General features: G+C 33.2%; 1 protein-coding gene across 2 annotated transcripts in view; it reads right to left on the bottom strand.

The window, feature by feature from the left end:
- Positions 1-27507, bottom strand: part of LOC124360496 — a 47675-nt gene extending 20168 nt beyond the window's left edge. Inside the window, exons 1-9 of one of the 2 annotated variants that reach the window (XM_046814175.1) lie at positions 27283-27507; positions 25348-25509; positions 18981-19123; positions 16311-16455; positions 16117-16176; positions 9870-9977; positions 8811-8893; positions 7090-7165; positions 5713-5885 (exon numbers count right to left, since the gene is read on the bottom strand). In XM_046814175.1, coding sequence (XP_046670131.1) covers positions 5713-5885; positions 7090-7165; positions 8811-8893; positions 9870-9977; positions 16117-16176; positions 16311-16455; positions 18981-19123; positions 25348-25495 — 936 coding nt within the window. In that variant the 5' untranslated portion in view covers positions 25496-25509; positions 27283-27507. The remainder of the gene's footprint in view (positions 1-5712; positions 5886-7089; positions 7166-8810; positions 8894-9869; positions 9978-16116; positions 16177-16310; positions 16456-18980; positions 19124-25347; positions 25510-27282) is intronic. The other variant, XM_046814174.1, reaches the window with a different exon arrangement.
- Positions 27508-27570: the final 63 nt, after the last annotated feature.

Below are 27570 nucleotides of genomic sequence, written 5' to 3' on the forward strand. Positions count from 1 at the left end.
ACTTTTGACTAACCCTCTAAAATGTTGGTAAGTACTGTTTATAACTGATTATTTAAAATTCTGTAATAGATTAGTTGACTCAAGTATTGCCTGTACTTGGGGGGTGGCAGAGGGTAGATCTGAAATAAAAATGTTGATAATATTTTTTGTTATTATTTACAACGCTAACATGAAACTAAAACTAAAATAATTAAATTTAATGAAATAAAAATTTCAATATTGCTATAGTTAATTTATTCAAAAATATGTAAAACTAATATTTTTTTTACATTCTGGCTAAGTCTGATTATTACTAATGGATACCTGTATATCTGACGGGACGAAATTACTGGAGGAATATTCCTAATACAGAGCACGTAATTTAGAACTTTAAATAAACTACTTGATTCTTGTGGTGGTAAATTACCCGCAACGGATTACATCTAATAAAAAGATGATATACGACTAAAACTGTGTTTATTTAGATGTGAAGTTAGGAGGATACGATTTTCTTAGTGAGAAGTAAGCATTGAAGATTTATAAACAAGAAATTATTAAAGATTTATATGTTCTCCACTGTGTTGTGTAATCCCTTACAAAAAACATTACATTCTACCAGTAGCATATGTCAAGTTTTGCCCCCCCCCCCCCAGGGGCTAGCGACTATTTGCCACCCCTTGTTTGTTTCATAGCCAAACTTGTACTAACATTATAATTTGAAACCAATTTAATCTTTTTATTTATGTTATTAATGATCCTTGTTTGTTTTCTATTTTAATTTACCAACACTGTAACATGACTAGTTTGGAAGACATAAGAATATTTTACAATAATAAACCATCATCATCATCGTCAGACGTTTCCGTTCTCACGGGTCGTCGTACACAGCCTCCTCCACTTTAGTCTATCCTTCCAGGTCTCCTCTTCATCCACCTGTATTTTCTGTAGTCCCCCTTCTCTCTATGTCTTTCCACACTTGGTCCTCCCATCTTCCTCTCGGTCTTCCTCTTGGTCTTCTTCCTCCTTCCTCCTTCTCCAGTGCTATTCTAGGCATTCTATTATCTCCCATCCTCTTCACATGCCCCATCCACTGTATTCTTCTTCCTTCCATTGTCTCTTGCAGTGAAACTACCTTCAATCTTTCTCTGGTTATTTCGTTCCTTATTCTATCTCTTCTTGTAGTCTTCTCTATCCCTCTTAAAAATCTCATTTCTGCAGCTTGCAATCTGCTTAAATCATTTTTAGTCCACGTCCACGTCTCTGCTCCATATAATAAAATTGGTTGGAAATAAGATTTATACATCAATACTTTTGATTCTTTCCCAATGTTCCAACTCCACACAATCTTCTTCACCATATTGAAAAACTTTCCACTCTTCCATATTCTGTTTCCTATCTCTTCTCTTATTGTGCCCCTATCTGTTATGATACTTCCTAAATAACAGAATTCCTTCACCTTTTCAAGTCTTTTTCCTTCAACTAACACGTCTTTGTTATTTCCATCCCTTCTCTCTACTTTCATTACTTTACATTTTTGTATGTTCATCTCTAAACCATATTTCTTCGCCACTTTTGCCCATTTGTTTAACTCTCGTTCTAACTCTTCTTCCCTATTTTCCCATATCATTATGTCATCCGCATATGCTATTGTCTTAAGTTCTTCTGCTCCTCTGTTTCCTTGTACTTCTAGAATAATTTCATCCATTATAATATTGAAAAGGAAAGGTGACAATATGCTTCCCTGCCTTACTCCTCTCTCTGTTTTAAAAGTTTCTGTATATTTTTCTTCAATTCTTACCCTGTTTTTACATATGCCGTACAGGTTCTTTATTCTTTCTACTATTCCCTCACGCAATCCTCTCTTTCTCATACTCTCCCATATCCTTTCTCTCAGTACCTTATCATATGCCTTCTGAAGGTCTATAAACGCTACCATTGTATCTTTTCCGTATTCCCACCTCTTTTCTAACACTTGTCTCATCACAAAAATAGCATCCACCGTTGACCTACCTTTCCTAAAACCACATTGCTCCTCCTTCCTGTTTCTTCCAGTACTGGTCTAATTTTCTGCAACAGTATTTTTTCATAAATTTTTTTGTGTATGGCACAACAAAGTTATTCCCCTGTAATTCTCGCATTTTTGCTTATTGCATTTCTTAAAAATCGGCACTATTATTCCCATTTTCCAGTCTTCTGGTATCTTCTTTTCCTTCCAAATCACTCTCATCACTCTGTACAACCATTGAATTCCCAATGGGCCCGCCGCCTTTATCATCTCAGCCGTCAGCTCGTCTATTCCCGCAGATTTCCCCTCTTTCATTTCTTTAACCGCTTTTTCCAATTCGCACATACTAAAATCCTCTTCATCTTCTGTCTCCTCTGATAATAAACCAACCAATATATTTGAGTTGTAAGTATGCAAGCTGGCAAGGAAAATGTACATGTTTATTCAGAAAAAAGTAAAACAGACCTTTGTATCATTTACATCTCTACGGTAATTAAATCGACTTTCTTCTTGATTTAGAGACTGAGAATGAATTGATAACATCATCAAAAGCTAATTTCTTGGCCATATCAGACTCGATGGTTAACATCCACATCCCCAAGTGTGTATCAGTCAAGAAAAGTTTCAATGTTATGTCAACATACACCTTCAACTCCGTAGACATGTAGTTTATAGAGATTGAAAATACTTTCTCGATGTTCTTGTTCTTCAAGTTCCTTTAAGAATCAGAATAAATGTAGACATTCTATAGCAAAATCTTCTGGTCAAGGGAGATATTTTCATAAATATCGAATTCTTTTCTTATGCTACTAATATACTCTGATAATGATCCATACATTAGTGCTACTATTGACAAGTCGGTTTCAGATGATTGCAGCTTTTTACTAGTAATATTAAATCTGTTAAGTTGATCTCCCCACAGAATTGACAAAAATGCTGTCTCCAATCTTTGAAGCTTGCCAAGGTACCAAACTGCTTTAATTCGTGTGGTTGCCTTTTCTGTTCTGTCATTGGAAATAATTTTGAGTGCTACTATTACTTCCTTCCAATTTTCATTTAATACCTTGCAAGCGTCATCTCACACTCACCAACCTGTGTTTGATACAATTTGTAGGTTTAAGTTGTTTTTCTTGTTGTCAGCTATTGAGCCTTTGGCACCTTCTAGTTGAGGCTGAGAAAAATCTATACAGAATTTTTAGCAGCATGAAAATAATCATGACTTTCTATGTAACTACTAGTTGAATGCTCACCAACTAGATTCAGTGAATGAGCACAGCAAGGAGCATATATTGCTGTCGGCACTATTTCTCGAATTCTGGCTTGTGAGCCAGTATAGTGTTTAGCCATAAGCCTACAGTTGATTTCTAAATCCTTGTAGTGTTTGCTGGTTTCATTGTGTTGATCTTTTGCTGTTTGTGTTATAGTGTTGTCTATATTGAGTGTTATAGTGTTGTCTTTTCGAAAACTATATATTTTTTGCTAATGGTCTTTCTAATGGTTTCATGCTGCTTTTTTAACTTTCTCTAGAGCTGCTTAACTATAAGCAGCTCCATTAAAGCGCTCTCTACCGTAACTCATGTTTGTTAGAAGTTCTGGAAACGCAAACAGAAACATTTAATCCACGATAAACTACACAGTGAATGTTTGAGAAATTGTATGTTGTTTAATAATCTTTGTGCCTTTTAGTTTTTATTTACGCAAACAAACGTAAAAGTAGAAATTTCTACTTCTTTGAAAAAGGTATTATCAGTATAAACTTTTGAAATCAGCATAAAGTTAGATAAAGTAGTGAAGTTTTAGCACTGTAAATACTGTATATGCTACAAGGTGGAATTTAGCATGACGACAATTTATTCCTGTCATGTTTATATTTGACATGACCAACTGACCATTAAATTTGTGTCAGTAAAAACATGTATAATACATGCTAGATAAACAGCTGCAATGGGTTTTATAATATCTTTACAAACGCTTGTATTTTTAAAAACACCATCACTAGGACAGGACAGAGTGTTACTATTGCCAGTTCTATGGTTTTAGATATAACAAAATATGCTTTGCAAAGGATTTTAATTGAATAATTATAGGTAGTATGGCTGGCATAATAATTGAATGTAAGCACAGAGTACTAAAATAATTTTAATTATGATTAAAAAATCCTAATTTAAGACTAACAGTCAATAATGTTGGTTTAGCCTAGTCATGGCCTTAAATTTTGTTTTCCCGAATCGGTTTACACTGGGCATTAGTTTAATTTAACTAATGTGTTGCAACAGTTAAGACTACTGAATTACAGAATACTAGATGCAACAATGCTGTTTTCAATGTCCGGTTCTGTTTCTGTTGCATCAAAATAGATAATAAATCATCTCTGCCTTAACTAACGTCATTCATATCTCGTTTTAACCCTTTCCCGCTCCCATTGTTTCCAGGCGCTCACGGTGCTTCTAACCTCAATTAATTCGCTCTGCCGGTCGGGCTCGGTCAAAATAAGCTGCGTCTCAACTTACATACGTTCTATCATTGTAATTAACTATAATTATATATATTAATTATTTTACTATATATTGGTTCAATGAAGTTGATTGTACGAGACCAGGGAGGGGGCACACGGACAGCAGGGCGCCGGGTTGTTTGTTGCGCAGTTACTTGGTGAAGGTCATTGTCTGGCTCACTGTCACTGCCCCTGCCACTGTGATCACTCCGAACTACATCCTCAATGCCACCAACCACTTCACAAAGCTCTGGTACATCACTACACTCACTTGAATCGTCGCAATCACTACTAATAACGAGATCGATTTCACTGTCACGAAGTGTACGACTACAACCCGCCATTGTTTCCGCACAACTAATATAAATAGCAAAATAATCTAGTAGATAAAGCAGTGCGTTCCGATCTGTGCCGTTTAGACTGCAGTGGCTACGTTGTGGCCGTGCCGATTCATGCCTTGCGAGCGGGAGAGGGTTAATGGAATAAAATACATTTAAAAAAATTTGTCATTAAAAATGTATTTATATTTTATACACTATTATTACCAATTTTATTTTGTTCTTAAATATATTTACTAATTTTATACACACACAGCCTGACTTTGATCCTACCAAAAGGCTCTCCAAGTCAATCTTGGCAAAAGCGTATGCTGTTTAATTTCTATAAATAGCCAGACACCCAGCCAAGGACAATAATTGTCCAATTATTGTGTCCCTCTTAACAACTTCCATCAGTGTATTTTTGCATTCCCAGGCTGCCTTTGATTCAAATGAGCAACCATCAAGCACCTTTAAAGCTTTCTGACTGATAGTATGAGATATTCTGCACCTTTACATCCTCTGTGTATGAGGCGTCTGGTGGGTGTTTCAGTTGCCCTGACTTCTGCTTGGAAGACCATTGCATATTTTCCTATATGAGCATTGACAATTTGGTCCTGATGCATACACTCTAAACCCTACCCTGGATTCTAGGCATGAGCCATGAGTGTAAACTTCAGTACTCTATAGTAAGGTAGGTCTCCGTTGTATTCTATTTATCTATACTTTCTATGGAGACAAAATATGGTTTATCAAAGGAGTATATTTTTACTATGCATTTAGACTCACAAGTAACTAATAAGAGGCTCCCTTTCCATATAGTTCATCTACTATTAACCTTAACCAGAGAAAAATATTTTTATTCAGATAAAACTGCAAAATAGTTGAACATTGTAAAGTTACATATATTAGTTTACCTTAAGTAAAGAAGAGTTTTGCAGCAGACGACTAACATCTTTAAACCGCACAACAGGCTCCATGTCATTTAAAGCAGTTGGGTTACTCTCTGTATCACTTGAATCTCCATCATATGTTACAGCTGCAGGCTGTTTATTTTTTCTTTCCCTTTCTCTATCTTGATCAATTTTTTCTAAAAAAAGTACAGTACCTAGATATAATATGTATCCATCAATGATAACACATCTATTTGGAAAAACTAGTGTTCAACTTTGGGTATGATAATTTTGACAAAACTAATTTTGACTACCTGACTTAGTCAAAACTGTTTTTGACAATAGAACTTGGTCAAAATAATTGGTTTGAGCATGGCCTTCGGTTAAAAATTAGTTTTGACTGGTCAATACAAGTTTTTACTGTAATATAAACACTACATAACTATTGCATCCAATAAATATAAGTTAAAGTAGTTTGTCCAATTATGTTCAGGTTACCTGTAGAAACACAATATTTTGTTGAAAACACTATAAAATCATTATGAATTCCAAAAAATTGCATGCTAATTACAAAAAATCATAAGAAAACCCTAAAACATTTTTTAGAACCAGGCGCACTAATTCCCTAGACGTTTCTTGTCCCATAACAATGCTAAACCTCTAATAATACCTCCTAATAACCCAATAATATCTCTTAAAACAACCAATCTATTTTTGATCACAGTTTTCAAAGAAAACTCAAAGTATAACAAATTTACAATTTTTGTTTAGAAATTTGTATGAGATGTATATAACTGGCTGAACATTAGCAAAGCCTCTTTAGGTGCTGGACAAATTTCATTTTGTCTGTCCTCTCAATTTTTATGGATAACCATAATACCAACAAGAAAATCATAGAATTAACAAAGTTTTGAACAAACTGAGTACAGTCATTTTAACATGTGATATATATAGTTGGAGGTGGTTTTGGGCTTTGGGAGTCATGTTTAGTAAAGTTATGTAAACATTTTCTGTAAGTATTATCACTAGGATAATTGCAACAATACGATTTTGTACACAAAATAAACATAAACAGAATTTAGTTCAGTTTATTACATAATTTTATACAATACAACAAAAATATTAATGTAATTTGTAGTATTAGGGAGTCTATCGTTACAGGTACAGTAAAAGCAATGTTCACATAAAAGCTCATATAGGATTGAAGGATTTATTAACAAATATTTTGAAACCGACGTTCTTGCTGATAAATGAATTATGCACACAGTGATGTAACTAATGTCATTTCCACAATTCATTACCATGAGAAGTGGGTTGTTATACTGTATGTGCAAGTAAAACATACAGAACATATTTACACTATCTTGTAATCTGACACTAAGTCAAGGGTTAAATGTTTACCTTGTCTTCGTTGTCTCCATGATGATCTTCCTAGTTTACGTTTAGGCCTTATGGAAACATGCTCCAGCCGAACATTCTGGAACAATGATTAATCAGTTCTCTTCTTTAAAGAACGATGAATTAATTTAATAAACACTTAAACATAGAAGAAATGAGTATAAAATGTGAGAATAAAAATGAGCTGACTGTGTGTTTATTAGTACAGAGGAATGAGGAGAAAGAGATATATTAGTTAAAGATTAAAACCTGAGTTGCTACAACTGGACATGAGAGTATGTATGAACTCGGGTCTGAGAACATATACTGAACTCATAATATGAGAATCTGGAGTTCATTTCAATATACTTTGATTTGTCAATACAAGGAAAACAATGATGTCGTTCCAAGCTTTTTCAATATTCACATATTACATTTTCAAAAAAATTTCAACATTACATATTTAAGTGTTGAAAATCAATGAATATAAGCAATTGAAGAATAAAAACACCAGTTCTTGTCATTTGATGCCAGATGCTGTTGGGTAAGGCCTTGACATTAACTTGCCTGACACACAATAAGGTCTCTTGTATATAAGGGCAACATTATTTACTGTACTTTTTATGTATGTATCTTACCACTGCAACTCTATACTGGGTGAGACCAACAATGGGAGCTAGCCCCTCTTCTGCACGTAAGATGTATGCTGCAGTCAATATGTTAATGGTTGATCTTTTTACTTATTGAAGTGTACAATGATATAATGTATGTTTAGCACAAACTAATGTTTATGACAATGTACAATTTAATTAATAAACAATTATTAGACGATAAAGAGTTGTAAAGAATGTACTGCTACCTGTTATTACTTTACTATTTATAGATGTGATAAAGCATACTATTTTTCACTAGGCTCATAAATTAATAAATAATAAAAGTTGTAAATACACAAAAAGTAATTTTGTACAACTCATCTTAACATGGATGGCACAGTGTGTTTTTGTACTTGTGAAAATTGTCAAAACATTCCTAAATAAGGAGGTTACACCAACTCTCCTTACATTGTAAAGTACACCTGCTCATGATACCTTTTGATACGCTTTTGTTTTCGACTTGAACCATCAACCAGTTTTTCTATTTTAAAGGACACCTAAGAAAAATATATTTTAAACAGTAAACAGTGCCTTTATTGTTTGTACATATGAGAACTTGTGTGTCTCACAGGTACAAAGGAAAATAGGTTCATTTACATAGAAGATTGGTGATAAGTGGAATAAACTGCAGCTTTGTACGCAATTTGCTGCTGAAACCATATTGGGTAAGCTTCAACCAACCATGATTAAGCTGTACCCTCTTTATTCACATGTGTAAGTTTATTACTGGTTCTACTAGTTTTGGTCTAATTTTGTTGATTGAAGAACAACTCTCCACAGCAAAGCTGAAATATTTTTGAATTGTGCTAGCAACTGTTTGACACAGTTTGAACAGGAAAACCTTGATGATAGTCATGAATATCAGAATTACAAATATGCTTGGTTCTCTTTCTGTAGCACTGTTGTTATGTGTGTGCATGTGTGTGTATGTATATATATATAGACACACGGTTGGTCTATCTCAAAGTTACCATACGTTATAGGATAAACTATTTTTTTTTTTTTTTTTTTTTTAAGGAGAGACTGATCCTCTTCTAAGCCTTATTCTGTTATTCACCAATTTTGCACTGAAAGTTTGGTATGTAAACTTACCTCTTCTTCGTCATTTTCTTCTGGAATAGGAGTGAGCTGATTATTGACTTGTATAGTGGATACATCATCATTAATCGCTGGTTCTGCAAAATACGAGTTTTACTTATAAAAATACATTTCAGTTATTTTTTTTTACTTTTGCAGACATCACCATTTAAAACCACATTTTATTGTAGAATATATTGTCAGTATGCAAAACTTAAATTTACATTTTCAATTTTAAAAGGAAAAGATTATGAGAGTGTATTGTCTGCCCCTACAAACCCCTTGAACCAGCAGTTAAAATTTCTTGTAGGAACAGACAATTTTTGGGTGATTTTTACTCCTTCCACCAAAGTGTTATTGAATACGGTATATAATTAATAATACATTTTTTTTTAAACCAATATGTTATATAGGCCTATATATTTTTTCCATAGTAACATGTACAATTTTATAGTGCAAAACTTATCACTATATAAATTTGTTGATTCACAAAAAATTTATTGAGAACATTTTTTTCTACAAAATAAAGGCTCCTTCTGTATTTTAAGAGAACAAATAAATATTATGAAAAGGCTATGAATGGAATAATACAAATTAAGCTTGCTTGTCTCAAACTACATTTTGCTTCTTTTTCATGAATTAAAAATGAAAAAAGATTATTGATTTTCTTGTCTACTTAAATTTTACATGTTCATTTTCAGCAATGTTGTAATCGCCTACTGCTGAGTTTATTTCATCAGCCATGCAAAATGATTACTAATGTTGTTTGGGAGCATTTCGTCACAATGAACACATAAAAACATGTTAGAAATATGTGATACTAAGTGGGTAACTTGTACAGAGTTAAATAAAATGTCATATTGAAAAGGGAGGTGAAATGGCCACAGGCTACAAGAAACACAAGAAATATACAGCAATTTGGAAACGCTTATAATAACACGTTCTTGACAATAAAGAGGTTGAATAGACTTTAATTGAACTTAATAATATTAACACTAAAAAAGTTAATAAATAAATAAGATATGCATTAGGTATGGTGCGATGAATCAAACATAAATAATTAACCAGACTCACCAGGATGATCTTGAGGTTGGGGCAGCATCAATCGCTCCAACATTATCTTTGGTTTCGTTATAAGAAGTCCCCTCACCATTGGGCCAACTCGATGTTTTGTTGGCTTCTCTTTTGAAACAAAATTACAACATATAAATAACTATCAAATTATCATGACTATGCTGAAACTGTGCAGTTTAGTCTTTGGATTGATAATTCAGTTTTTTCCAAGTTACAAAAGAAAATAAGCGCACTTTTCAACAAGCACTTGTTTCTTTGCTATAACATATTTATTATAATTTTAAACCCTTTGAACCCCAGGCGACGAAATATCGTCGCCGAGAAGATATGCGAAGATCCCCGCGGCGACGATGTATCGTCGCCAATGAAGTTGCGAGAATCCCCGGGCGACGTAATATCGTCGCCATGGTATATGCGTTTAATACATATTTATTTGAAATCGTAAAATACTTATTTTATGAGTATTAATACATATTTATATGTATTTTATTAAAATACTAATTTTTTTATTTATTTATTTACTAATTTATTTATTTAGGTAATATCAGTGATTTTTGTGTTGTACGCCTAGAGGTTTTTTACAAGTCGCATACTTTTATATAAAAATTCAAAAAAAGTTTATTTTTAGAGATATCAATATAATTTTTTTTTTGTACATACACAAAACTAATTTTAGAAAAATAAAATGTGGGTGCCCATGGTAAAAATATTTCTTATTTTTTAATTAAAAAATCTTAAAATCAATTATTTTGCCTAAAAATCTATATACATATATTTTAAAATTATTTTAATGCTGTTAAACATTTTTTTTATACTTCAGACTAATCTTTTTCTGTGTATACAATTTCATTCTGGACATTTTGGTGTGTAATACAAGACAATAGCATAAAAAATAGCAAAAGTATTAATTTTTTACAAACAGTATGCAAAACAGCTGTTTCTGCTCCGGGGATTCTCGGTAGTTTCTTAGGTCAAATGATTTTGGTACGTTTTTTCCACCATCAATATTTTGGTCTGGGGTTCAATAATTTTAATATTTTATAAAAGTATGCATAGTAAAAAATACAGATTTTTACGAAAAAATTATATAAAACAATGCATAAATCAAATAACTTTTAGTATTTCTTATTTTTTTTACAACATACCCTTGCAAAAGCTAGAAAAATAGAGGCCTGCCAATACAGGTAATTTAGTTGTAAGTTCTTGGGTTAAGTAATTGAAGGGAACATTTCACTATTTCAGTTTGGGTTTTAGATAGGCTCACTTTTGTTGAAAAAATAATACCATATTAAAGCAAAACGTAGAATAGCTTACGTAGTTATGTAGAGATGGGGCTTTCTATTGAATTTCACAAATAACCTTGGTGTTTGTAATAGATTGTGTTTTAATACAATATTTGTTACTCACCCCAAAAATGCTAGAGAAGATTAAGAATTCATTAATTGTTATCAGATGATCTCTGATTGGAGGTTAAGTGTAACTTTGGACCTCCGACTGAAGCTCAGTGAAATGAGATTGTGGATTACTTTACAGATTATGGGAAAATTTTAACTTTCTATTTTGGAGGATAACCATTGTTTCTAGAGCAGTGTTAGCTAACCTAGAATGCAGAGATGGTGTTCTCTTCTGATTTATGTAGTTTATATCAAGATTGTTACAGAACATTTGGAATTTATCATTGTGTGAACTCTTCGGAAGCAGTTTTTGTAATGTTCCAAAGTAAGAACAGAGGATGATGTTAAAATGAAATGAAAGAATGGAATTTTGAGGTATTATAGTAAACGTATATGGGTTAAATTGTAAATCTCATAGAATTCTATTCATAAATCTATATATATAAAAATGAAACTGTTCGTGTGTAACAGCATCACTCACAAACGGCTGGACGGATTCGCCTAATTTTTTTAAAAATTTGTTTGTCTTGATCTGTAGAAGGTTATAGGATACTTTTTATCCCTTTCCCGATTCAGGATTCCGCCCCACTGGTTACAGAAATACCCGTAAGAAATGCATTGCAGCAAACATATGTTATTAAGTGAAAGAGTCTTTTCAAATTTTTTAATCAGCTGTTCTTTGTAAACATATATAATGCGACAAAAAATATATTTATATATAAATTTCTTTACACTTATAGTTTTAAAAGCATAGAGTAAGCTTAAGAGAAACGACAAATTTTGTTTAAACTGTTTCTGCAATCATAATATATAAAAATGAATGTTTGTGTGTTTGTCCTTTATAGACTCAGAAACTATTGGACCGATCACTATGAAAATTTGTATTTTTCTATGTAGAAGGTTTATACGCAATGCCCATTGATGTAACTAACCACCAGGCTGTACTGCAAGATATAAAAGTTATCAAAGCGCCTGCACATTATAAACTGCAATTACAACACAGTAGTTACGTATATTAAAATATCCAAACACTATTTGAAGGCAAAGAAATATACGGGCAAAGCTTAAGAGACGCGTGCGAAGCCGCGGGAAACAGCTAGTTGATTCATATAATCGTTATTCACATAAATCAGAATTTTCTACAATTATTGAATATGGACATTTATTGTCTAAACTGCTTATGGAAAACAAACACAGGTCATTAAATAGTTTTGTAAATTTGCTGTTCCCTCATCCTGTTACTGGAAGAATGGGCATACTCTTATCAGTAAGCATTATTAACAATGTTTTCATGAAAATACAAAATTAAACATTATATGATTTCCTTACTGTTTCAGGCTACTTTAAAAATAGACGACATATGATGTACATACTTTTTTGACAGTTCCCTTTTATGGCCTTATTTTTCCTGTCAGCATGGCCCGAAGACCTGTATGAGTATGAGGTAAGAGGTAGAGTCCAGTACTGATAAAAGATGTACATAAGGTGCACTAAGCTACTGATTAAATAAATACCGAGAGATAAAAGTTATAGGATCCAGTACTGATACCAAAGAAGATCAGATAGTATCGATAAAAAAGTGTTTCGGTCACAGAGATGATTTTTTTTACTTGCAGTATGCCTATATCAGACCTTTACACCTCAGATTGTGCAGCCTCCGGCTCCCAATGTACTTGTTAAATTACTAAACTTATAAAAATAAGAAATAAACTGTAATCTGCCATAACATTGAATTGTATTTTCAGAACCACATTTTTAAAAACATAAACAAAAAAACATCTGATGGATTAATTATAAAAGGCAAAATTAAATCAATCATATGTATCAATTCTCTCCCCCCCTAAACTTCACATTTCAATAGCTGGTCAACATGCCTCCTCCAAACACTTCCATCGTCCATTTTAACTTTGTACAGTAGCGAACTTTCTTTTTTCCATAATTGTTCCAAAAACTCCACTTGTATCTTGAGTTGGTGTAATTCTCGAGCCTGTACTCTGTCTCCCACCTGAAATTGTCTGCGTACGATTTCGTGTAACTTTCTTGTGCATTTTTGCTATCTGGTAGTAATAGGCTCAAGTGAGTTCGAACAACTTCTTCCCAAACATTAAGTTGTATGAGTTTGAGCCAGTTGTGTTTGGAGATTGTCAAAGTTGCATCAAAAGCCTATATAGTTTTAGCTCAAACTTTCCCCCCCTCATCTTCCATTGCCCTCAGTGATTTTTTTCTGTTTGGACATAACGCTCAGCTTGTCCATTAGACGAAGGATGGTAGGGAGCTGTAGTTTTTGTGTACAACACCATTAGCAGATAAGAACTGGCGAAATATTGTAGATGTAAATTGGCTTCCATTGTCTGAAAACTAAGACCAAAGGAAGGCCGAATGTAGAAAACATTTTTCTTAGCTCCTTCATACACCATTCTGCTGACGTGTTTTTAGTAGGGATTACTTCAACCCACTTGGTAAAGGCGTCCACAACAATGAAATACCACTGACCTTGTAATCGGCCCAGCAAAATCTATGTGTAATCTCTCCCATGGTCCTTGAGGGGTCAGCCATGGATGATTCGCAGGTTTGATTTTGTTTTTAGTCGACATTGTTTTACATGTACGTACCATTTGCTCAATATCTCTGTCAATACTTTTTCCACGTGCAAAAACTTCTAGCAAGGATTTTCATCTTCTCCATGCCTAGATGTCCAACATGTAGTTCATTTAACACTGAGTGTTGTAAAGCTTCTGGAATCATTATCCTGTAGCCCTTGAATATGCAACCATTTTGTAGTGTTAGTTCGTTGTCGTGGAAACCAAAAGGTTCGACCGTCTCTCCTGTTTCAAGGGCATGTAGTACTGGTTGTAAATAATTTATCTTGAGCAGTTGTTCTGGATATAAGCATACTGTCAATCTGCAATGAATCAAGTTGATTAAGTTTGAAAAAGGCTGCAATCGTCCACAAAGTTTGTAGTGCTATGTTCAGTAGGAAAGCGAGACAAAAAGTCAACGTTGGCATGGTCAGAGGTTCTTCTATATTCAATTGAGTAGTCAAAACCTGATAAAAAGTGTGCATAATTGAACAGTCTTGTAGCAGATATTGTTGGAAGGGTTTTGGTGGGACTGAATATTGACACTAACGGTTTATGGTCAGTCACTAAAATGAACTTTCGCCCGTAAGCAGTAAGTGGAAAAATTTCTTGAGTCCCCAGTAAATACCTGTTGCTTCCTTATCAATTTTGACTATATTTTTGTTCACATTTGGTCAAAGTGCGTGAGGCAAAACTAATTGGCCTCTCACTTCCATCGCTGTATCGATGTGAAAGACAGGCTCCAAGGCCCACTGGAGACGCATCGGTTGCAAGCACTAATGGAGTTCTGGATTGTAGTGGACAAGTACATGTTACTGGTTATTTCCGACTTAACCTTCTGAAAGCTTTCTTCACATTTTGAAGTCCACACATAACGGTTGCCTTTTCTTCAGTAAATTATTGAGTGGGTGGAGGATTGTTTGCTAAATCTTTGATGAACTTGTTGTAATAGTTTGCCAGAACCGAGAAATGTTCTAAGTTCACTTTATGTTTTCCGGTCTTTTGCTGTTCCTGATTTAATTCAATGTGTTCAGTACGTGTTCGGCTAACAGTCATACTTTCTGCTTTGGCAAGCTCTATAGCCGAAGCTATGTTCACAATGTCCTGATAGGTGTGTTTCCTTTCTCGCGGTCTTGGAGTAATTTAGTCCGAATATCTATGTCTTTCAATCCACGAATAAACTGTAACTTGAGAAATAAGTTTGCAACTGATTTACCGCAACCACAATTGAAGTTACAGTTAATTGTCATCTTCTTGAGAGCCACCGAGAACTCACTAACTGATTCATGTTCTTGTTGAGTCCGTGAAATAAATTTTATGCTGCAAGGCCCACTGGCTTGGTTGCGGGTCGATAAAATCCTTAAGAAGCTGTACTAACTCGTCGTAATCTTTATCTAACGGGTTCGTTGGGAGCACAAATATCGTACAGTTGTTTGGTGCAGTTTGGGGAGTGAGAGCATGTAGCAATGTGTAAACTTTAGTTTTTATCATCAGCTCTTTGATTCTTTAGTTGTAAAACACTTCTAATCTTCTCACACAAAATTTGAAATGGTTTCATCAGAGTGGTAGGGATTTGAAATTTATATTCCCTGAAGTGTAGTTTGAAACCGTACAAACAGCTTCACTTGGAGATGAAGTAGATGTAATGTTTGTGTCTTTGAGATTGTGTACCATTGTTTCTTGTAATTTTGTTGTAAGGTTTAAATACTCATCCTCCACATTACATCTGTATTCTATTTCATGTTCTAAATAGTTTTTCATCTGTCAAACAATCAATGCCATTCTGAACCTGCTTGTAACGTTCCCAGTATTCAGTCACAGCCTTGATTTTTATATTTAGTTTCGGTTAATGTAGGGTTACCTTCAGCAAGTCTTTTGCCTTTGAAAATTGGCCCTTAATAATAGATCGAGCTTTTTTTAGTTTTTGTAACTCTTTTTTCTTCTTTATTCATTTCTCCTTCTTTTTACCTCGTCGCCACTGTTAAATTACTAAACTTATAAAAATAAGAAATACAACTGTAATCTGCCATAACATTGAATTGTATTTTTCAGAACCACATTTTTAAAACATAAACAAAAAAACATCTGATGGATTAATTATAAAAGGCAAAATTAAATCAATCATATGTATCAGTACTCATTATACAGTTTTAATGCTCTCCTTAAATGCATTAATGAAAACACTACCAGAAATGCACTTATCATATCTACAGTTATAACAAAAAACAAATGTGATATCATAAAAAAGTTTAGTATAGTTTTTCATAAACATACCTGTACTTTTGTTGGAATCTTCATTAATTTTGGTAGTTTGCCTTGGCAAATACTCATACTCTGCAATTTAAAAAGACATAAAAATCAAATTTTCACATACAACAGACAGAATTTTGATTTGGAGAATCAAACCAACAAGAACAGTGCTTTATATAAATATTTATACCTTATGTTTAACTTGAATGTTTGTTTACCTGAAGATGGTAGTGAATTCAACATATTAGATATTCTTATTTTATTGCTGGTAACAGACTCAGAGAAGGCTACCATGTGAGGGTATATAGAGTCTATTTCTCTCAAACACGCCGACATGCCTTGTGTCATATCAGCTTGTTTAACCTGAAACACAACAATTTACATAAGCAGAAGGACAGGAAAAGTCTAGATGCAAAGCTAATTTGAAGTAAAAAAATTGGTTGAATTCAAAATCTACTCTATATCTTTATAATTGATGTGATGTGACTGTAGTTCCGCACTTTTACTACTACATCACCTTTGAAACCTAGGGTGTATATTATACCTAGACATCTCATTAGCTGTATATTTTAGTATTAATCCTCTGAGCTTTACAAAATGTAACTCTTTTATATAGTTTGTACATCTAAACGGGTAGACTGACAACCAGTTTGCAATGTCTTTGCAAGACTTTGGGTCTGAGGTGCAGTTAGCGTACGTTCATATCTTGTCTGACACTTTCTATCATTACTGTGGACCTTGTACTGCACTGACTCTCTCCCTTGTCCTGTTTCATAAAACCATGTACAGGCCAGTGGCCCATGAGGACGTGCAGAGTAAGGCTAAAAAGAGGATCATCCTCTTCTTTTTTAAAGAAAAAAACACTCTTGATTATTTACAGAGTTTTTTCTCCATTGAACTAATACTTCTTTAAATGGGAAACATGGTTCGATCTGAGTTTCCCTGGCTTAGGACACCTCAAGGTTATAGTAATTGAAGACGTTAAATTATCAATAATTAGAGGACGTGACCAGAGAGATTGTAGTGTGCCTGAAATGTAGTAAGCAGCATTACTCAAGTTTACTCGATGAAACAAAGCTTTGTCACCGATATAGAAGTGAACTGGTTTTTGACCATAATTGTATGGTTGAGCAAATTTCTTCTTGGCTCAGACATGTAAATCAAATATTGGGCTATTTCATAAGTACAAGAATTTAAACATCTACCTCATTAATAAACTCAAAGACTCCAATCTAGCTCTCATAGTCATGAAGAACTCAGTCCGTTCCCATCTGATATGCCTATTCTGCCATTTATATATGCTACCAATGTACAAAGTCTAGTGTTTGGAACTCAATTAGGAGGGGTTAACAGACCTAAATATAAAACTCAGAGGTACAAGGAGCTTTTTGGAGGGACGACTAGAAAAATCTACACCATGCCAGGACGTTGAGGCTGCAAGAGAGCCAGTTAAAAAAAAATTAACAAAGTGTAGGAAGAAAATTTTTATTGCAGTATATACTTTTTTAATGTAATCTCCATTAAAATTGAAGCACTTCTAGCGTGACAGGTTTTTCTATTCCAACTTTAAAGAAATCCACTGTCTAAGATGTCTTGTCTTCCAATCACTAGTTAACGCCAATGTGAAATTTGATGTCACTAATAAAGTGCTGTCTTAACATGCTCTATCCGTATTTCATAAAATTTATGATAAACGACTTAAATGTTCATTGCTATGTTTATCAGGCAAGGATGCAACATTTTATCAGTTAAGGGATGTCTTTAAGACTAAGGTTTTCCAAAAGGAAAGACACACAGAAAAATATTCAAACCATCAATCAAACCATAAAAAATCTGTCAAAGGAGAGGCCTATGATCATATAGAGCAAAGAGCTTGTGCTCAGATAAAGATGAATTAAAAGAGGTTTTAAGAAAGTTCAATCAGATCTTACACACAATGGATACCCACAATCGGTAATAAAAGTGTAAGTAATTCATTAACCAGAAGAATCATTCGTGAGTGTGTACATCAAAATAGAGATAAATTTGTGTTTATGTTAATCCCTTAAGTGCTGGAATTATCACAGAAAATTAGAAGAGTAGGTAGAAGGTTCAACATTAGAACCATAATTAAAACATACAATACTCTTAGACAAAGTCTCGTAAAAACAAAACCATAAAATGGTGTACAATATTCCAAAAACTGTGTTTCCAGTATAAAATGTAGTTGCAATACGGAATAAGTAGACTATTAAACGTAAGGGTAAAATAACACAACAAAAAATAAGAAAGAAGCTAACAGAGAAGTAAAAAATTGCACATCATCGTTGGTTTGAAGACCATCATATGAATTGGGATGAAGCCAACATAATTCATTGCTATCTTCACTTCTTTAAAGAGAAATTAATAATTACGAGACTTCATACAATAAAATTGACAGACCAACTGATCAGTCAACCATCAGTCAAAATTACGCCTCTTTGGATGCCATTTCTGAAAAATGATCTAAAAAGAAACCTGAAGTATCAAACAGATTAAAGATACGTAATAAACCAATGAGAAGTCATGGGATGGTTTTAAGAAGATCGTCTAGAATGAACCAATAATACGAAAAATAATAAATAAAAAAAAGACCCACTCCTGTTCCCTCTCTTTTTTGCCCCCATCTTGTTTCTGCCATGACGGATTGTCATTTACTATTGGCCTCTGGTTAGTTCTAGGTGCTTGGTCACTGATTGCAGACCTATTGTGACTATATTCTATAGTTCAGTTTTAATAATTACTGTTGTGTTTTGTTTTTATTACGTATTTTATTATAAAAGAGGAACATCATTTGTAATACCGTGTTTTGGAATATAGCACAATACAATTTAAGTGACACTGAAAATATCAAAGTAAAATCAAATTACCTTATACATATTAACTTTAACTGTAGATTCATGGTACAGTCGTTGCCAGTGAAACGATTCTTTCCTCAAAGATGCAGTTAACATTTTTTCCGTCTTCAAATTATCAAGAAGTTCCTTGTTTTTTTCTTCCCATAAATGCTGTTCTGTAAGCAATGTATAAAATTAACATAGATTTATTAGATTTCATAAATTACCTTAACAACTTGTCTACATACTATTTACGACTAAAAAATGAAATAAGGCTATATTTAACTTACACAAACATAATTCTTTCCAATGCACGGTTCCCCCTTTGAAGACCAACATATTTTAGTTATTAATCAATATTAACAAAAAAATATTTATTGTCTTATTAAAGAAATTGTTTTAAAAACTGCTGCTAAAATTGTAGATGAGGAGACATTGATGGTTTAACCAGTTACAGCTTAACATGTGTCCTGAGAGTACAAGTCTCATCACAATGAAGTTGAATATTTCAGCAATATATTAGCAATGTTTTAATGCAGTGTTAACGGGAAAACTGGATGATAGTCATAATCCTGGTAGCAAGACTAAGATTCTTTGATAAGAACTAAGATTTTATCTGTTATTTATTTTTTACGTAAAAAATAAGTTAAAAGAATTAATCAACATTGTTTTCTAAAAATTTGTCATTTATTGGAGTGTTTGATCATATATTAAGCATTTAGTTTCCAATAAGAAGAAGCTGGTAAAATGTATTATTTTCTAACTAAAAGAAAGTTAGACTAATTCTTAAATAAATTATATAGACAATGTTATTTCAAACAACAAATCTATTTATGTTTGTATTATTTTGCAAACTCATTTATTAGAATTTTAAGAGTTGCAGGGAAATAAAGCATTGTTCTAATGTAATTTAACATGGTTCTTGATCCTTTATACCTATTAACGACAAAATGTATCTACATGAAAATCAATATCTATAAATCATTTATATTATGATCCTTAAGATAACAAGTTAATAAGAAGTTTATATAACACTCATTTCTTAAAAAAAATGTAAAATACGACTAGTATGAAATATTGTTAGTCAAGTTGCACCTGGACTTTATTTTCTGCAGGAAAACTACAAATCCCTATTCAATGTTGATATACTTTGTGTGCCTTCCTAGAAATTTTGGATACACCTCTGTATTTCTACAGCATTCAAAATAATTATGAGAATTAAAATGACTGTAAGTTGATAGCTAAGTATTACAATAACTCATATAACATGGTTAAATTTTGACACTGAATTTTGAGTGTATTAGTGTAAATAGTAGTAATTACAACAAACTCATACAGTTCTTTAAAACATTTTTCTTAATTTATTTTATAAATTAATTTAAAAGTTTCTTATTCTCAAACCTCAAAACTGGTTTACATGTTAGAAGTATATAAATATTTACAGGATGTTATACTTCAGGTACACAACTAGTCCATCATATTTATTAGTCCACATATTCAACACGTTCACTACTGCAATGTTAAAAAATCATGTATATAGACCACCCATCCCACAAATGTGCCGAATAGATCTGCTGAAACCGACTGCCAGCTCATATTTGGGACAGAATTCTCTTATTACATGTATTCCCTAGGCAAATCCCTGGTCTATTTTGGTTTGATATTTCTATATAAGTCTCTTGAGACGTCTGGCACAAATGTGGGTTGTTTGTTCTCTGGGTAAGTCAAGATTATTGATGTAGCTAGTTAGGTTTTGAGGCTGCTCACTGATTATGCAATACAACTGTTAATCTGCACCTCTGAAATCTACAATCAAGTAGTGATGGCAAACCCCCTCCGACCAGTTGTGATTCAAGAAAAGTTGAAGATGAGACAGTTCATAAGCTGTCAAAAAGGTGCCATTAAATGGCGAGATAAACAAAATCTGTTGACCATTTCAACCTTAAATGCCCCTGAGATAGAGATTTTTTCTAGAAGGGAAGAAGTGAGAGAAAAACCTTTGAACATGGTTGTTCGGTACAACAAAGGAATGAGTGGCATTGATCGAATAAAATCAGATAATATCATACAACTCCTAAAAATCGCTTTGGTGGCATATAAACCTTTTTTCATCTGCTAGACGTCTCATTGTGGAACAGTGTTTATTTATCTACAAGATTAACTACGAAGAAAACATATCTGAAGTTCACAGACACTATAATCGAACACTACATTCAGATAGAACTTTCCCACGGTACTGTCACTTTATTTGCCTGTTCTAGCTAGGCGTTTTAGTAGGAATAATGCAATTCAATTCAAACAAAGCCTTTCCAAAATAGTTTGGCATGAAATATTTTTTCCTGATTCAGATGTCAATACAAATTTTCAAAACTTTTTGGACACAATAATTCTTTTGTTTGAAGAATCTTTTCCAAAAGTTATCTTGAAAACAGAAAGTCTTTAAACAGGAAGAGGGAGCTGAGTTTACTATTAAAAAACTCAAGAAATTCGAACCTTAGAGCTTATTATAATATATACAACAAAACTCTACAGAAGTTAATAAAACTAGCTAAAAAGACTTGCTACGATAAAGATATACAAGAATCGAACAACAAAATCAATACTATATGGAGTATCGTGCGTAAAGAAACGGGCAGAAATCCAGAGAAAAAATATATAACCTCCCTAAAGGTCACAGAAAAACACGTAACAGACAAAAATTTCCTGGCGGAGCATTTCAACAGCTTCTTTTTAACTGAACCTTCGGCTCTAGCTCCCAAAGCCAACGTGGATGAGTCATACAGAAAGATTTGTCACTTTCGACCTCCTGTAGTTTCGTCTATGTTTTTGTCTCTGGTAACTGAGGACGAGGTATCAAAAGTAATTATATCATTGAAAAATAAATTGTCTTTTGGTTGGGATGGTTTACCTCCCAAAATCCTGAGATTCTGTGTCTTGGAACTTGATGCTCCTCTAACCCTGTTAATTAATCAGTCCATGGAATATGGGATTTTTCCAGACAAACTAAAGTACGCAATAATAAAACCGCTACATAAGAAAGGTTCGCAGGAGGACATTAATAATTATCGACCCATATCTTTGGTCTCAGTTTATTCAAAAGTGTATGAAAAGGTTTTCTTATCCCGGTTGACAGCTCATCTAGTGACCAATAACGTAATTTCAATAAATCAACATGGCTTCCAAAAAGGAAAGAGTACACTATCAGCCCTGTATCGATTCACAAATGATGTTCTACGGGCCCTGGATGGATCGCAGAGGGCTATCAGCGTTTTCTGCGATTTGTCTAGGGCATTCGACTGTGTGTGTCATGAGGTTCTGCTGAATAAATTATATCATTATTGCGTCAGAGGTGTAGCACTGAGCTGGTTCAGGTCTTTCCTGTCTGGAAGACAATAGAGTGTATCTCTGGACAGTGCTCATGATAAGCATTCATCGTCTTGGAGTGGGGTCAGTATCGGCGTGCCTCAGGGTTGCGTCTTATCGCCGTTATTGTTTTTACTTTATATTAATGATTTAGACTGCACAGTTCAGAACACTAAAATCACAATGTTTGCAGATGACGTAACCCTACTCCTCACCGGTAGAGACTCTGTAGCTGCAAAGAATACTATGGACTTAGCGATTTCTCAGCTTTCAGATTGGTTTCAGGCAAATGGATTACTTATGAATAAAACGAAGACCAGTGCAATATATTTTCAGATCTGTGGGCATTCGGCTGACAGGACCAAGGCGATAGACCATTTTGCTGATATCACCTTTTGTGAATCCTCGAAGTTTCTGGAATTGATTATGGACAAAAATGTAAAGTGGGAACCTCATACAGCTGAACTTTTGAAGCGCTTGAGCTCTGCAACCTTTGCAATACGAATTCTGAAGCCCTCTTGTAGCGTAGATGTTCTCATAGACGTTTACCGAGGATATTGTGAAAGTCTTCTGCGCTATGGTATAGCGGTTTGGGGTAATCCATCTTCTTTAGACAGGCTTTTAAGATCCCAGAAGTCTGTTCTGAGAATAATTTTTAACCTCCGCAAATCCGACTCTTGCAAAGAATATTTTTAAAATTTCAATATCTTTACAGCGCATTCATTATATTATATATACGAAGTTCTCATTCTTACTTATAAAAATCTTGATGAAATTCCTAAGACAACAGACTTCCATGATTTCAATACAAGAAATAAAACTAAACTATGTTTTCCACAGCACAGAACAGCCACGTTTGATAAGAGTCCGTTTTACTTTGGTATTCGGCTGTTCAATAGGTTACCGGAACAAATAAGAGCAGAAACCTCCCTTTCTGGGTTTAAGAGATCGCTGAGAAACCTCCTAAAGAGTTCTGTTTTATTCTCTTAAGGAGTTCCTCGAGTGTAATTTTTGACCTCCTTTCAATTTTTAATTAGAAAGTTAAGGTATCTCGTTGTTGCTTGTCTTTCATTGATTATACATTACTCCATTATATTACTTGACAAAACACAATATTTGTATATTTTTTGTAGAATTGTACAAATCAAATGTGTGAATAAAGAATTGAATTGAATTTGCCTTTCACATACTCCTATAAAGCTGGAAAAGCAACTGAGATGGCAGGTCTGCCGAGAAACACATAAGAAATGGAAGCAGACGGCTTAGTCTGTTTGCAAGGACTCTAATAACAAACACTTTGGCCTTTGCATGCTTACTTGTGGCACAAAAAATAGGCCCAATTCAAACAAGAAGCAAAACTAGTTCACCTTAATGACTTTTTATAAAATCTGATAATCTGAACTACCTGAAAACAATATATATTAGAGACAGTTTTTTATGAATATTAGTATTTGATACACTTATTTAATTGTGTACGAAATATTTCAATGGACACACTGGTACTGTAATATAATTTAATACACACAGTAAAACTGTATTGTTTCTCATAGAAAACTACTCTTGAATGAAAGTAACTGAGCATGAATGGATCTGCTGAAACAGACTGCCAGCTCATATTTGGGACAGTGTTCTCTTATTACATATAATCCCTAGACAAATCCCTGATCTATTTTGGTTTGATATTTTTGTATTTTTAAGTCTCTTGAGATGTCTGGCTCATATGTGGGACGTTTGGTCTATGATACAAATTGATGCTATAGACCAACCTTCATATATGGAGCCATCATATAAATCGGCAAAAACCAAAAAATAACTAAACATACATACATAATAAGTTTGGTTATTATGTAACAGCAATATTATTCATATTACATTATTTTTATATTTTAGAAATTGATTATAATATTATATCTGTGAATAATTTTTAACTCTATAAGTAGCAACTATTGGATTTATGATGACCCTGTACTATTTTACTTTAACGTTCCACCTGATAATGTTAACGTATCATATACCAATAAAAAGACAAGACATTTAACTTTTGTTTTTGTTTATAAGCATAACTAACCATTTTTTATTTGCCTACAAATAGTAAAAGAAAAAAGTACAATCATTGTAAAAGTCAAGATTTAGGGCAGTTAACCAGTTGCATAAAGAAAAGTCAGTAACGTTGAAAAATTCCACACGAGTTATTATTTTCTTTATTCTGGGACAACTATGGTCAATTGAGTGTTCTTATGTAGGGGTTATAGTTTTAGAGTAACAGATTCTCCAGATCCAGGAGTCAAGTCTGTAACAGCCTCCCCAGATTTCAGAAGCTGCACTAAGCAGAAGGTAAAATGGAGATTCATAAGCTATGGAATATAGATTGCAAAAATATATAGCACTCCAGGATGTCAGCATATTATGTGCAAATTATAAAAAAATGTTGTGAACCTCTACACGAAGGCAAAAGTCAGCCTGCCAAACAGGGAACCCTGACTACCACTTCTAAGATTAAATTGTGTGCTGAATAATTGAATGTGCCCCTCATTTTATTGACCTAAAAAGTGAACAATTGTTTTCAGCTATCTTTAATTATAAATTATTTAACACTGTGCTGTGGCAAAATATTACAAACGTACATTTCCGTTTATATTTAATTTAACAAACTTTACATATATATCTTAAGTTATTCTGTGATGGTTGTTTTATCAAATTATGTTATAAATGAAAGGTTATTTTGGATTTATCATTTTATGTGAGAGAGGTCACTGTCTCAACATGGATATTTCCTGACCCTGAGATAACGATTAAGTCCCAATTATAACATTTAAAATAAAATAGAAAATCCAAAATTTGTAAGCCTTATGAAGTTGATCCATCAGAGAGAATAGAGAGCTCATCCATCCACATGAGGCTATGAGTTTCCGCGGGGAGGCTTTAATACAAATAATAGGAGACAGCAGACTGACTGTTACCAACACCACGTAGGAGCTGCTGTACACAGCCATTACAAGGATTGTTACAACAAATTTGAAGTAAACCACAAACTTACCATTGAGAAGAGAATTAAGTCTTCTTTGCAGCATTAGTAGTCTTTTGAAGGATACTTTTGGAACACATTTTCCGATCCCATGTTTCTTATGGGGTGATTTCTTGATTGGAATATCCTTTACTTTGTGACCTTTTGGTACCTTACCCATCTGTAAGAGTAAACCTTAAATAACACAATCAAAATAGTTGTTGGTGCTTAAGTCAAACAAGCAACATGTTTTGTCTAACATAAGAAAGACACTTATTAGACAGTGAGTCAGCAAACAAATGAAAAGTTATGTATGGTTGTATGAATATGGAAACAAAATTTTAATCATCCATAAGTTTAAGACCTGAACAAACACTTTTTTTAGGGTCATGTGTTGTTCAGAAAGTCCATGACAGCTCCTATAGCTTGTTGTTATAAGATTTTGTGCATTTACAGGGTGTTTCAATAAGGAATTTACAGTGTTGAGAGAGCAGATTGTTTGAACAATGTTGATATTCCTCAAATAAGGCAAAAAGTATTGGCTAAATTACGTAAAATGATATATTTAGAAAGGTAAAAAACCGTAAACCAGGATAAAATTAAGTGTTCATCTATGGCACATTCAAAAAAACTTTCAAGACAACATCACAAAGATATAAAGACAATAAAAGAGCTGATCATTTAAACAATGGAGATAATAATAAAAAAATCATCTATCAATGTCCAATCAAGATTTAAAAATCTAAACAATTACTATAATACTACTATACTATATATAATACTATAAATACTGTTGTCCATAATAGAAAATCACATATTACTTTAAAATATTTTTTTATTCTACTTCAGACTCACATTCTAATACACAAAATATAGATAATTTAGAATTCATTTAACAAGACATTTTCAATATGAATTAGGAAATTTCTCAGGATAACAGTTTACAGTACAAGAATATTACATTTCTCAATCTGGTACAGAACACCAAACACTGCTTCACAAATTCAATCGCATGCTAATAATGAACAGTCTTAATATTCTCACTCTCTGCAGCGGTATACTATGTATAATACACATATAAGTGCACATTCAAAGTTTGATAAAAAGTTCATTGACAACAATTTTGGTCATCCTTGTGACAGACTATGGTTAAAATATTACTTGAAAGATAAAAAAAATAAGATTCAACTAACAATATACAATTCATCAGAACACTACTTACAAATATTGATATATTCTAACTTTAATCAAGATATGCCACAAACTTGTTTTCAACTAATCAAAAATTCCTACTTTATCAGATTACAGTGGATTTAAGTACCCACCATTTCAAGATGATTTACAACTTGTGCCATTAGACTTAAAATATTATATTAATATTTATACATTAATTTCTAAGATTGAATCCTGCGAAACCATATTGTTCTTTGGAATATCTATTACGTTATTTGATCCGACATTTTGCTTTCAGCCTTTGGATGGTCATGAATATTGATGATTCGAATCATTCGATAATCATCATCTGATTGTGTTGGTGGCCGTTTATTGTACTGCAGCCATATTAAAATTGTGTTGCTTTTTTTTCAGTTAAATCGGCTACATATAGTCTAATGGTGTTTGTCTAATACCAAAAAATGATTAAAAAATATAAATAAAAATAATATTTTTTAAAAAGTATGCAAAATTGAAAAAAATAGGCTATTGCTAGAGCTTTTAGCAAATACATTCGAGTAGATCAATTGGATTGTATTTAATTATTATAAAGAGTGGCTGAGATCAAAAGGATTAACACTTACTTTAACTGTCACTTAGAGTCAAAAAACTTCTAAATCGTCATGACAATTAGTTATCCTTAAACACTATACCACTACAGAGTATTTTCAGATCCCACTACTGTTAAAAAGGCCTAAGTTATATGATATAAAACTTTGAAGGTTTAAACTAATTTACAGTTGATCAAATGCTTACCTTTTATTGAGGTTAATACAAAAAGGAATGAAATTATTGGATTCGTCTCAAAGAAATAAAATAAACATAAGCTATAATTGAACTATCCATGACGTATCTATCTGATTATTTTACCCTAATAATTGTATGCCAATTAAACTTAATCAACAAATTCCAAAACCTAACAGACAACACCAACAGTCACCAGTCACCAAAGAATACGAATGTGACGTGATCTATAGCCATTACCATAAGGCAAAGGCATAGACATACACATTACACCAATCCCGGTACATTTTTTGGTTTCTT

The sequence above is a fragment of the Homalodisca vitripennis genome, chromosome 4 (genome assembly GCF_021130785.1).
Source record: "Homalodisca vitripennis isolate AUS2020 chromosome 4, UT_GWSS_2.1, whole genome shotgun sequence".
In the NCBI taxonomy this organism is placed as follows: Eukaryota; Metazoa; Arthropoda; class Insecta; order Hemiptera; family Cicadellidae; genus Homalodisca; species Homalodisca vitripennis.